Here is a 14,773-nt window from a genome sequence, read left to right as displayed (position 1 = left end):
TGTGCAAGGAGGAACAAAATGTAAGAACCTGCACGAAACAAAGTCAGAACCTAAAGTAGAATCATCTCACTTGGAATACAATAGGTCACTTTACTATCTGGGCAGACAGAATTTGAGACAATTAAGACTAGAGGGTTTAAGTGTATACTGGGGAGTTCACTTTTACTCACATCTTACTCATTTTTATAACTCATATCCAGCACAGTGCCTGAGATTCAGTAATTATCCAGTAGACAGTCACTGAATTGAAATAAACTTTATACAATTTATGGGAATAAAATTACTTTAAAAAACTGAGCAGACAACCCTGTGTACTAAAATTACTTTATTACAGTTGATTTTTTTTTAACATTTCCTTTGCTATGATACAAAGGATACTTACAAACAAAATATTACATATGACCTTGTTTTCTCTCTTATGTTCTGACAACTTGGTAACAGCTTTAAATGCACAATCTATACAATTAATACAGGTTATATATGAACTATAAGGTATGCTGAACCAGAAGAATACTGACAATATACTGTACAATAAGCCTTACCAGTTAGTGCTGCAGACCATATCTACCAAAAGGAAAATGCACATCTGTACAGTCACCTTTACCAGCTGGTGCTGACAGTGAGGGAGGGGCTTCTTCCCCATTGCAACTCTTTATAAGCCTCCACTGTGGGCGTCCTTTCGGTCTGAAAACTGAGAGGACTGTGCATATTTAAAAACAGTCAGCATAACAGTAGAATATCACACTTTCAACATGATAATATTCCACCAAATAATCAGTCCTAGTTTTAAAAGACCACATAGTCCTTCGTCCACTGTGAAAACCCTACAGGCTCAAGGGCTTTGGAAGATGAGAAGATGAAGGCTGCCAAAAAAGGAGGCAAGAAACCAAGCCAAAATCTAGGTCTTGCAAAATCATTTTTCCCTTCACCAAAGGGAACTAGAAATGTACAAATTCATTGATGAACCTCAATGATAACATATCAGTTAGCTGATAACCCTCATTTTATCTGGACCGACTTGTGGGAATAATTGAAACAGACTGTGGATAATATATACCACTTTTAGAAAAGAATCTCTTTTTTAATTAAAATATTCCCTTTAGCCACCAAAGCTGGTCCTGGGCTATTACAGGTGTGCATTCATCTCTCAATGGTCTACTCAGAAATGATAAGGTTACAGCTTTTTTTCTTTTTTTTTCTTTCTTTTTTTTTTTTTTAATAAAAAAGCAATTGATGAAGCAATTTCTTTTTTTAGGTAAATACCAAAAATAAAAAGAAAACCAACCCTGGCATTTGCACAAATAATGCAAATGGAGCAATATGGCCTTTAAGGTAAGGGGTTAATAGAAGGGAAGAGAGAAATGAAGAAATTCCAGAGAAAATGATGTATTAATTTTTTTCATTTTAAAAATTTCTACATGTGCAAAAAAATCATGCTGTCCAAGGAAAACAAAGGGAAATGAGTATATAAAAGAAAAAACATAAATAATATGTCTGGATGACTGGTAAAAGCAGAAACCAACCTGGGTTACAAAAAGGATTATACATTCAAGATGCTCTTAAACCCAGTGGGATAACTTATGTTAAAACTGTGTTAATAGTTATGTTAAAAATCTCAAGTTTGTTTTTAAATCTTCACAATACAAGCAAAGCTGTTTTAAAATATACACTATACATATTTCTCAGAGTCTTTCCAACCTCATTAAATGCACATTAGGCTATCTTTTTCATGTACTAAAACAAGGGGTTCTCAAAGCTGAATTGTTCAGAGTAACCATCCATTATTTAAATGTTTGTCTTAAGTTTTAAGTGGGCTAAAGAATTTAGCGACTTACATAAATAGGATTTAGCAACATAGATGTTTAATAAAAAAAAAAACAAAACTCTAAAGCATTACAAATTATTAGGTTGGAATAGTCAGGGGAAGTTATGTGCACTATACTTTAAATTGTTATTTACATCAGATCATCACTTCTGTAACTTTTGTAAAAATTTCTCTAAATAATAAAAAAACAAAACAAATTTGCGAATTAACCTAGTCTAACCTAACAGAGAAGGATCATCATAAAAGGAGAGGTAAAACAGAAATAAAACCCTCTCCTTTCCCAGAAATGCCATGCATCCCTCTCTACCTGGATTTTACACTATCAAACCACTTGCAACTCCTACAGGCTCATATAGCAAGTGTCAAGATAAATAGTAAAATACCTTGTTATATAAATTACTGGCCTCAAGTGGACTTTTTTTCTTTTTTTGAAATGTTTTCCCACCTTGTGTCTCTAGCTTGGATTATTTTGAGACACATGTAATTAATTGGAGGGGCACTCTAAGTAGGCACAATTCCCACCTAATGTGGAATAAAAGGTGTAACCCAAACTGCTTTTGGAAAGACGGGGAGGTGGTTCCTTTGATATGAAATGCAAAGAAGGACAACAGCACATTTGGTATGGGCACTAAAAAAGAGCTGTCTGGCAACACATTGGGGAAACCAACATCTGAATAAACTAAAAAACTTGTCTATGACCAAAAATGGGGGGGTGGGGGGAATTCCAATTATCCCCCTCCCCAGGTTTGATATGTGCCAAATGGTCACATGGACCAACCAGTATCTGCAGACTTTAGGCAGTTATATCCTTTTTAATCACATGATTCACTCCATGACCATGTGCAATTTATAGTAACAATAATGTTCATGCCTAGGCAATGCATTTAAGGGCTCAGAAAAAGCAAAATGTGCCACTGAGAGAAACCTTTCCCATATAACTGGTCTTCATGCGTTCAAGTGGCCCTAATATACCTTTGTTACTATGCCAAGCCATGCAAAAGCAAAGAATACACACTTTTCATTAACACTGGTACCTCATTTCTAAACCCCACTGACCTCAGAGTTGTCATAGAAACATAAAACATGGGTACTAAAAAATGAGGGTTCATGGATTTTTTAAAAACTGCATTTCCCTCATCTATGTTCACCAGTGTATAATACCTTAGGCTAAAAAGGCATATTAGAGAAAGGAATGTTAAGTGAGGGTAATGACAAAGGAACTTATGCAATTCTGGAAATAGAAAAAATGTTCCAGAAATGGGATCAATGTGCCAGCAATAAGCACAGTTCATTTCATTTGAAAATTCAGCTAAAGAGCCCAATAAACAGTTTCAAACCATAATGTCATCACCTGCATAATTTACATAAACATTAAATCACTTGTACTTTACAGACAAAACACACTTCTGTAAACATGGCCACTGGGGGAGGGAGGCTCCCTACCGAATTCATGATTGAGGACATGTAATCATTATATTAAATAAAATTATTTTGCTTCAAAAGATTTTAAACCTGACCAAAGATTAAGCTCCATTTCTCTCTGTTTAACAACATTTAAGCATTAATTCTAAAAAGTGTCATCTATGATGGTTTCAGAGTTAGATGCTAGGACCACACTGGCAAAGACAGCAACTCCTCTCTAGCTGGCACAGACCTATAAACTTTAGTACAAAGACAAAAACAAAAAATACAGAAACTAAGTCAATTTGTTAGCTACATATTTACAGATAATTACATGATTTTACACTCACAATTGCTAAAAACTATGAGTGAAAAGGAAACTGCAGGTTGAAGTACCCGTACTTTGGGGGGAATTCTTGGGCATCAAGATACCCTTTTTCATTCATTCAGAAGTCTCATCTTCTCTCCACTTTTTCATGGTAAACTACCTACAGATGCTGAGATTAGTGTACCCAGTGGGCATCCTGCTGTTTCAAAGGGAGACCTCAGAGAAGATTAACATTTTTTCCCCTATTTAAAGAATCCCTTGTATATTAAAACAAAACACAATCCAACAGACATACACAGAAAACTCTGAAACTTCAAAAAGTTTGGATTGCTGGGCAACAGACAACAGTGATGGTGACATAGTAAATGCCTCCCTAGTATTAATTCTCCGCCTTTATTTTCTTTCAAGAATATCTTTATCTTTGGGTGGGTGGGAAGTGCAAGTTTAAGAGACCCACAACAGGCAGATAAGGTGCATATTGATATAAATATTTCTTATGAACTGAAGACTATCATTAGGCCAAATGGATTCTCTTCCCCTATATGTGTGAAATCTTGGAAATATGAATATAAATAAGGAGAGAAAAATAGTCAACATGACTTTAAAGGGGCTACCAGAATTCAGTAGAAAATACAAATGCACAAAAAAAGGAAGAGTTCTCAGCTTCACTTTCTTTTTCTAGACAGTGTTTAATAAAACTTACTTCTTTACAAATTAAGTCATTTCCAATGTAGAACTATTGTAGTGATTTCATAAAAGTGCAGACAACATAATCAGACACACAGCAAAACAGACTTCAATCAGTAGTCCTTGCATACAAGAGGCAAGTCTGCTAAGCGTACAGCACACTCTTCATCCTTTAAGGAATCTGAGGATGGGGAATTTCCAGTTCTTAACAACTAAGTGAACAAATGCCTTTTCAAAGGCAATGCTACAACCTGGTGGGAGGCACTATCATGTTAGATGGGGGAAAATAAGATAGCGAATTTGTTTCTCTTCAGTAATGATCTGTATTTTGGTAAACAGCTCAAAGATGACTGTCCAAATTTTGGCCCTGCTCCTTAGAAAAGGCTTCTAAGAAATGAGAACCTTCCATTAGAGATTCACACTTACACACCTTAAATATATTATTTTCTGACTGGAATATACACTAGACACTTCACATTGTGAGCATGGGATAATATGCAGGACCATATAAACCTCCTTGGAAAAGGTTGCTGTGTTGGGCCAAACCTTTGCTTGAATATTGGTGGCTCAGAAGGGGAGGAAGGTGCTCAAAGAACTTACTATTATCAAGCAGGAAGAGGCAGCTAAAAGGAGAAAGCCCCTCACACCAATACCATACCCTTTTCTCTCAGTGGCCATTTCCTGCTGATTTTACAGTTTAGGAGAACTTTAGATGCTTCAGCAGTAAATCCTTTCTTGGCTATTTTGGTCCTTAGCAAAATATATAATTATTAATATTAATGAGTAAAAAAGAGTAAGAGGATCAATGGCATCACTGCTAATAAATTTGTAGAGAAAGTAAATGAAGATTGTGTGATTTACTGGTTCCTTTTATCATTTTTGCAGAGGAATCACCGCCAGTGTTTTTAATATCCATGGTTCATTTCCTTCTGCATCACTCTTTTATTGTATCACAACACAGACTCACAGAAACACTAACTGGCTTCTTCCCCAGCACTACTTTACTGTACTGCAACTTATGGTTCCATTCCACATTTTACTTAACTTTCTCTCTCCAATCACACAAGTGCTCAGAGGGGATTAAAAAATAAAGAATTGCATCTAATGACCACTTTCTCATAAATGTCAACCTAGAGAACTCATTCTTAAGAAACACATGCATTCTTGCTTTAACTGAGGGCTGAAATAACAAAATGAAACAAAAACAGAATCCAAGTGCCCTGATGGAAATGTACAGTATGAGTTACATCCATCTATCCATTTATCTATACACACATATTGACACTCATATGTATATACAATATATACATACAAATGATAATAGCTATACCAAAAATGTGCATATTTAACACAGTTTTTAAAAGCCAGTAGATCATGGTATAATACAATTTATTTCCACTAGTGAATGGCACAAATGGAGAAATGCAAATGAGGTGTTTCAAGTACAATAAAGTTATTTTTCACAGGTGAAAATAAATAGTATTATTCCAGTGTCCAATGCAATGCATTATATAAAAATTTAAAATGCCAGACATTTAGTACCTGTATAAGTAAAAAGATACTAAAGTCTGCTTATGGTCTGAAAATGACACTCAGTTTTCAGTTTTTGAAAATGGGGTGAGGAAAAAATAGGTGTGAGTGGGAGAGTGTCAAGGACAGTTTCTTTAGTGTACTGATGGTGTTTACCTAATGTCTAGGCAGCCGAAAATCATGATGACTATACTAAATAGCTCAATTTCCTAATAAATCTTTGGCCTAGAGTACTAAGCCTATTATACTTGTGAGTGTGGCTTCAAATGCAGGACTAATTCATCTCTATGCACAGAAATGAGAAAAAAAAGAACTGCAGCTCTGAATAAAAATGATATAAACACATTTTCAACTAACATTATATAATGAAAATACTTTCAGATACTATAATTTGGGGTGATAGCTGACTTTAAAAAAATATGAGGAAAAGGGAACCCAATTAGGAATATATTTCAAGATATGAAGCTGCATTTTGCAAATGTTAACTAAAAATGGGTAGAGACAGAGAACACAGGAAACTCTTTACAGCCAAGCTCTGGATACCAGATGTAGCATTTAAAACTTTCTGATATGCTGGACTATACTTTTTTCTCATACTTTTTATTTTCTAAAACACATGAATAACGAGTGAACAACAACACTGGGGAGGAGGTAGTGTTAAGTTGATCAAATGTTGACATTTGCATACTGATTCAGAAAATGCTTGCTTCTTTCTTTAGGATATCTCAAAACCTTCTGAATTCTCCTGCTACAAGCTTTACTTGGTGACAATTCCTGCCATGTATGAAATTGCTCAGAAGTTAGATTTTACTCATGCACAATTACACAGAAATCAATTAAGTGAATCATTTTTTTTCTGCAAACTATACATATTTTAATTAAAATTAACTTAATGGTATAATCCACGTATGGTGATGACCTACGTGAAAAAGATACAAAGCCCTATTGTATAGATATTTGGAGTCAGGATTCAATCATGTTTTTATAAGTACATATGATCTGAATGAACTCAGTAACTCAATTTGATTAAGTCAGAAACTGTGGCTAATTTAAGTCTACAAACTGACTTTAAAACTGGTAGTATTCTGGATTTTAACAAATTTTGTATGCAAAACTGATCTGCTTCCCTATTTAACTTCTGTGATGGTACAGAGGGGCCAGACCTAATATAAAAAGGTATCAAATTCCATTGTATTTGGATGTTTTATTAAAACCTGGTGTTCCCTCTAGTCACTTTCCTTCAAATAGGCAGATTTCTGAACTTGTTTGAAGCATTGCATATTCGAATGCAAAAAAGATACCAGGAAAACTAAGAGCCCCTCACATTAACTATGACAAGTACAAGTCATGTTTATCTAAGAACTGGGGCTCTGGAGAATGGCCTAGAAGACAACATATCAGAGTGCTACTTGAAACACTGCCTAAAATGGTGTGTGAATCTTCTGTGATGTTGTTTTTAAAAAGATTTACATTAAAATATTTAATTTTTCTTCCATTTACCTTCAAATGAAAGTCAGAAACTCCTAAATAAGAGGATTCATGGTGGCTGGACTGATATACTAGGGGAAGACTTTCAAAATTTTGTTGTGAAAATCAAGATTTCAACAGTGATACATTACTATTTGGTCTAGGTGAAGAGTTCATTTAGAGGGACTGAAAGGCTTCTTTCTACCTTGGAGCTCTCTGACTACATGAAAACCAAGATCCAGAGATAGTAGCACAGGTTTCTTCAAGACAACTGGAGAGGGGGCAGGACAATAACTTGTAAGAACTCAGATCATTAGGAAAAAGGACATTTTTTTTCTTCAAGTCTTACCTATTGCTCCTCGCTCACGTCCAACTCAATTTCTACACTAGCAATGGAATACCAAGTAACATCGGCCTTTTAGTATTGGATTTATCCTTCATTGTAAAACAGAACAAAACAAAACAAGCCCCCTCTGGGGAAAAAAACAAGTTAGCTTTTGTCAAGCAATTCCCTGACCACTATAACTCACTTTTTTTTTTTTTTTTTTTTTTTTTAAATTTGTGAAACGTCCTAGTTCCTTTTCAGTAGTAATTTAGCACTAAGGCTAGAGACTTATGGAAGTGGTGTCTCCTGTTGGGTGATGTTAACACGAGGCCAAATGGTCACAAAGTCTCAATGAACTAGAAGCTTGTAAAGTACTGCAGCAACAAAAACAGCAGTAAAATAAGAAAAAGACACCTGCACATGCAGCAAAATCTACAGTGGTGATGAGGATAGTCAGCAGCTGGTCAAGTCATTGGCTCAGTGACTCCTGGTTCACTATGGCAACTAAACATTTAAATAATTGGCTATTCTATTTGTAAACAGGAAATCTCATAAGCCAAAAAGGGGTAATCAAATTATGTCTATGTAGTGTGATAAGAATTCCAATAGATGGCAATTTGCAAATACGGCATAATTCAAATACCTCTGGCATCTGATTTGCATTGGCTATGTATCTTTGTTTTGTACAAAGTGAAAGTACTATTTGGGGTCTTGGGAGTTATAGTGCTTAGCTAGGATGAGATATCACAGTATAAGCAACAAAACCTCAGGAGATATAGGCTTTATCTCCTCACTCTGCTGCTGAATGTATCAACCATATTTCAGGGGCCTCTCACTCTTCTGGTCTTCCCCTTTGAAGGTTCACAGGTTTGTTAATGCAATCCCCATTTAACTTGTAATTTCCTTAAGCACCCTCATCTCTCCATGCCACAAGGAAGGCACAATTGAATGGCCAAAAATCACTTACAAACCTATGCCGTGTTCACAATTAGAAGGTTGTTTTCTACCCACTGAAAAACTCAATGCAACCCTTTACTGTTCGTGGATTCCCCCTTCCATTTTCACTCCAAATGAGGCTGAGATATCAGACCAATTTAATGAAGAAAATACACTGGTGAGAGGATGCAGGTGTGTTTCAATAACAACTTGCTTTAGCATATACTGCTTGCTCTGAGTGGCTCCTAAGAATTTGGGATATGGAGGAAGGCTTTAGATCTCTTCATAAACTTCTTAGGATATAGACGCCCAAGAGTGATGACTCAAGCCACTTCGCTGCATTTTATTTTTGCAGTGTTCAGAAAATAACCTCTAACTAGCCAATTTTTCTTTACTATATGCATTATATATATATATATATAATATATATATACACACACACACACACATATACACACATACACACACATCAACTCCCCTCTTCGAAGTTTCCCCAAAAGTTAAAACAAATAAACAAACAAAAATCCCGGCAGCCAAATACGACATCCCGATTAGTAAACACAAAATAGAATGCTTTACAAAAATGAATAAAATATACCATATGCACTCAGCTTCCACACTGTAGTACCCAAGTGAGGAGGCTGCTGTGACGATGTCGGCAGGCAGTTTCTTTTGGCAGACAGCTCCAGCGGAATTGCCACTCAATTATTAAGTTATGTATAAGACATGTGTGACCCATTGGATATTTGTGAAGTGACACTCGTGCTTCTGCTCATGCCCTGCTCCGTCCGTCCCCCAGAAGTTGTCCGCCTCAGAGCCTGGGGGCTATTACGGACTCCCATACTGCTACCTCGAGGAACCCCTTGCATTGGCCCTGAGGGATGACCCCATGGCTGGGGTCCACCTTGCATTGGATGGCCCCAAGCTTGTGGCGGGCCGCCCATGGGATGACCCCAGTGAGGTCCAGGACCTCCAGTAGGATTGTGAGACCAACCAGAAGCTCCTGGATAGCTGTGGCTGAATGCCTCAGGGGAGAGATTAGAAAGGACCATATTACTAAAACCTAGTCTCATGCTTTCAGAGTCAAAAGCTTCAATTTCTCTGGCTTGACGTTCCAGCAGGCTTCGTATTCGTTCTGTGCGTTCGTTCTGTAAAGCCAACATCTCTTCTTCAATCTGGTGGAGGGGTGGGAAAGGAAAGCCAAAAAAAAAACAAAAAAACAGCTGATTTACTTTTCTAAAATCTTTAAATGGAGGAACTACTAACTACTCAGCTTTGAAGTGAATCATAAAAAAAAATTCATTCTGGTTATTTTATGGATGCACATTTAAAAATCAAATAGTTGTACTATAGGAAACATACATAATTTATATCTCTAGAATTTATAAATAAAGTTTTTAAAATGAAAGGTAATAAGGTCTATTGAAACCATAAATCAAGGCAATGATCATTAATAGTTGCTATATCTATTAGGTAAAGAGTTGATGGAGAACTTTTTAATGGATGATCAGAATGACAATACCTGAACCCACTGATCAATATTAGTATCACTTAAAAGTGGGACAATTAAACATTATATATCTCTTGATATGATGAAGTAAACAGTAAACTCTATGAAGTATCCTTGCAAAAAATGTTAAAAAAAAAAAAAAGAAAAAAATTGAACCTAAATATAATAATGCTTCTATCTCTAGTTCCAGAACGTGGGAAATTCTACAGGGTACATGATCCAGTTTCACCCACAAAAAGGGGGGGGGGGGGGAGTGAGGGGGAATGTTATGGACTAAAAGACTTAAAAGACTATTAACCAAATGTAATGTTTGGACCTTATTTGGGCCTCAATTCAAACAAACCAATTGTAAAGAAGACATTTTTGAAATAACAGAGGAAATTCAGACATAGAGTAAGAACAGGTAATATATGCCATACTGGGATTTGCTTTAGAATACTCCAGACATTGCCCCCACCTCTACCAAAACAACAAAAAAACAAAAGGCTTGTGGGGAGAAGGACAGATGAGAAAGACTGGCATTGTATTGACAGATGCTGAAGATGGGTAATATGTACTTGGAGATTTCATTGTACAATGCTTCCTTATTTTGTGTATGTTTAAAAATTTCCACAATAAAAAGTTTAAAAGATGAAAAAGAAATGAGTCAATTTTCAAATGAGCATTAAATTATCAGGTTTCAAGATATTTGAGGAATCAAGCCAACAGTCATTGCTTTCTGCAGAAATCTAGTTCAAAAACAAATTGGTTCTTAGGTTATCAGTTTTTTAAAGTGCCCATACACATTTTAGCATGGAAAGCACATGCAAATATCTAAAAAAAACAACACAATAACACAATGTGATAAGAAGCAATAAAAGATTTATAAAGTACAGCAGAAATACAAAGAGATGGAGCAATTCCCTCTATTGGGGTGAGGAGTGGGAGAGTAGTAGGGCATTGAAGTCTTCTCAGAGGAGCTGAAAGAGAAGCCAGATTCTGAAGGAGCAATAGAAGTCTAAGCGGAAGGCAGCAGAGGGAAAACATTTTCAGCAGGAGGAACATGTGCAAAGGCAGGAGAAATGATGAAATAAGTGTATGGAGAACTACAAACAGGACTCAGAAGAAAACCGTTGTTCTGAGTACTGAAATTTTATAAAAGACATTTAGAGGGGGCATTTTATATAAAGGATGACTTTGATCAGACATGAATGCTTCGTTTGAAAGAAGGAAACCAAATGTTAACTCATGATTTCTGAGTGGCAGAATTAAAGACAAATTTCAATTTCTATTTATGTTTCTCTATATTTTCCAATTCTTAAAATTTCAATGATTGCATATTTTAAAAATAATTTTCCACTATTTTAATATACTATATATAAAATAGTGAATATATAATTAAATTTATATATCAGATGCAAGTAACTTTACATTTTTTGTTTAAATATTTTACATGTAAAAATTTCAAAAATTCTGAATGAAATTTTAGTGAATCTAAAAAGAATTATTTTAATTCAAGGGATCTAATAAATGATGAGAATGCTCTGAACATGTAACAGATCTGAATGCCCTAATACTCAAGGAACTCATGATACATTAATGCTTGTCAACATTTTATCCCATAAACATAGCTTCAATTTTGTTTGCTGATTAATTCTATTTGTCATGAAAATTGAGCACATTGTTCAATTAAATAAAAATCAAAACTAAGATTTGTGATAGGTTACATTAATCCTCATTTCCCTTAGATTTGTTTCTTATTTATTATTTCTTTTAAATTTTTTATTGTGGTAACATATATAAAAATATAACATTTCCCATCCTTGTTTCTTTTAAAGCATGCTATTAATTACTGTAAATTAGGAAGGTGGTTTCACTAGGATGACAAGAGTTACCATAACTAAGAATTTGAGAGGCTTAACTAACCTGTATTCTTTGAAACCAAATGTGATTTTTTTAAGTCAATATTTTTAATTCTACAAAGAAGGGTCTTGTAAGATGTCCCAACAGTTAATTCTCATTTAAAAACTACCAATCATGATGCTGATACTAAATGAAATACTGAGAGAAAATTAATGAGATGCTAAAACAAATAAAGCCCATTTATCCTACTACTTTTAATGCATGTATAAAAATCACAGGTGAGTAACAAAAGAAAAATAGGTAAACAGGTAAATTGGACTTCATCAAAATTTAAAACTAGTGCATCAAAGGACATTATCAAGAAAGTGAAAAGGCAAGTGAATGGGGGAAAATATATGGAAACCATACATCTGATAAGGGTTTAATATCTAGAATATATACAGAACTCCTACAACTCAACAACAAAATGACAAAAAACCTAGTTAAAAAAAAGTGCCAAAGTCTTGAATGGACATTTCTCTAAAATATGGCCAATAATCACATGAAGAGTTGCTTTCCCCTATAGGGAAACGAACATCAAAACCACTATAAGATATCACTTCACACAATCTAGAATGGCTATGTTATTATTTTTAAAAATAAAACAAAGCAAACAAAAATAACAAGTATCAGCAACAATGTGGAGAAACAGGAGGAACCTTAATGTATTGTTGGTGAGAATGTGAAATGGTATAGCTGCTGTAGAAGACAGTCTGGCAGTTCCTCACAAAGTTAAATATAGAATTACCATATGACCCAGTAATCTCACTTTCAGGAACATACCTTAGAACTGTAAACAGGGACTTGGGACAGAAATTTGTACACTAATGCTCACAGCAGGAATTTTTAGAATAGCCAAAAGGCAGAAGCAACCCAGATGTCCATCAGCAGATGAATGGAACAACTAAATCCTTAAAAAGGAATGAAATTCTGATAAATGTTATAGCATGGATGAATCTGAAGACATCATGTTGAACGAAGTAAGTCAGATGCAAAGGGACAGATACTGTATGATTCCACTTATATGAAGGAGCAAGAATATGGAAACCCCAAGATACAGAAAGTAGAATACAGGTTACCAGGAGCAGGGGTGAGGGGGAATGGGTACTTAATACATAATGGTTGTAGGGTTTCTGTATGTGGTGATGGGAAATCTCCAGTAATGGATAGTAGTGAAGGTAGCACCACATTGTGAATATTATTATTTCCACTGAATGATACACTTGGGAGTGGCTGAGATGGAAAAGTTTATGTTGTATGTGTGTTTACACAATTTAAAAAAAGAGACGACTAAAAAGACAATGGCAATTAAATGTAACACATGATCCTGGACTGTTATCTAATAATGAAAGAGAAAAGGCCCAAAAGGACATTAATAGGTGTGCCGGTTTGGATGTATTATGCCCCCCAAAATGCCATGTTCTTTGATGCAATCTTGTGGTGGCAGACGTATTTAGTCTTGATTAGGTTGGAACTTTTGGACTGGGTTGTTTCCATAGAGATGTGACTCACCCAGCTGTAGGTGATAACTCTGGATTATTTTCATGGAAGTGTGGCCCCACCCATTTAGCATGGGTCTTAATTAAATCACTGGAGCCCTATAAGAGCTCAGACAGAAGGAGCTCAGTGCTACGGCCAAGAGAGACATCTTGGAGCTGGCCATTGAAAGCAGACTTCTGCTGACACTTTGCTCCGGAGAAGCTACGAGAGGACAAAAAACCCCAAGGGCAACATTTTAAAGAATGCACAGGAGCTGAGAGAGGAGCTGAGAGAGGAGCTGGAACAGGAGAAGTCAGCCACGTGCCTTCCCAGCTAACAGAGGTTTTCCAGACGCCATTGTCCCTCCTTCAGTGAAGGTATACTTGTGTCGATACCTTAATTTGAACATTTTCATGGCCTTGAGACTGTAAATTTGTAACCAAATAAACCCCCTTTTATAAAAGCTAATCCATTTCTGGTGTTCTGCAAATGGCAGCATTAGCAAACTGGAACAATAGGACATATAAAATATTAAAAAAAAACTGGAATAGACTGTTGAGTTTTACATCAAAGTGACATTTCTTGAATTTGATAACCATATTTAAGGTGGTTACATAAATAAGAGGAATATCCTTCTCAGGAAATGTACATGGGAAGTATTATGTATTCAAGGAGTATAACGTATACAACCTACTCTCAAACATCTAGAAAATGGAGGGATGGGTGGAGGGAGGGAGGGAAAGATGGAGGGAGGGATGTATGAAAGGAGGGAGGGATGGAGAAAATGAGCAAATGTGGCAAAAAGCTGAAAGCTGTTCGTCTGGGTATCTGGGTGGGAGTGTGCTGGAGTTCTCTATATAGGGTTTTGCATTATTTTTGCAACTGAACTCTTAAGTTTGAAAGTATTTCAAAATAAAAAGTTTTTAAAAAGTCACATGGAATTTAGCATTTATACTTATGCTATCATCTGGTTGAAATTTAATGTCCACAGAGGATGAGAAAAGTTGAAACAAGACCTTGTGTACACGAGTTATCATTTTGTTGGTATCTCAGCCCAAAGGAACATTTCTTGGTTCATTTGAATGATTAAAGCAATCTTCAAACAGAATAATTATTTATCTAGAAACAACAAATGTTCACTCTGGTTCCAACTCTATTTATTTTTCAAAGAGCTGTTTCTTATCTATATAACCAGTAAGTAAAAAGTACAGAAATGATAGCTGTTATAATTGTTCAAAGTTTTTGTAGAGGGTACATGGTAATGGTGATTTCTAACCAACCCCTTATCAACACTGGTGTGCAAATATCTATTTGAGTCCCTGCATTCAATTCCGTGAACAGTCCAAAATCTGTAATAATCACTCCTGATTTGACACAATAGCATTCACAAACACTGCTCCTATA

General features: G+C 35.6%; 1 protein-coding gene across 5 annotated transcripts in view; it reads right to left on the bottom strand.

Moving 5' to 3' along the window:
• Positions 1-310: 310 nt before the first annotated feature.
• The window catches only part of TAOK1 (TAO kinase 1), a 204,000-nt gene continuing 189,537 nt past the window's right edge, over positions 311-14,773 (bottom strand). For 4 of the 5 annotated variants that reach the window (XM_037809469.1, XM_037809470.1, XM_037809472.1 and 1 more), the window contains exon 20: positions 1,190-9,674. In XM_037809469.1, coding sequence (XP_037665397.1) covers positions 9,213-9,674 — 462 coding nt within the window. In that variant the 3' untranslated portion in view covers positions 1,190-9,212. Of the gene's footprint in view, positions 9,675-14,773 lie in introns of all 5 variants that reach the window. The other variant, XR_005212736.1, reaches the window with a different exon arrangement.

Source organism: Choloepus didactylus, chromosome 18, assembly GCF_015220235.1.
Source record: "Choloepus didactylus isolate mChoDid1 chromosome 18, mChoDid1.pri, whole genome shotgun sequence".
Classification (NCBI taxonomy): Eukaryota; Metazoa; Chordata; class Mammalia; order Pilosa; family Megalonychidae; genus Choloepus; species Choloepus didactylus.
Note: the sequence above shows the minus strand (reverse complement) of the source record. Positions and strands in the feature narration are given on the sequence as shown.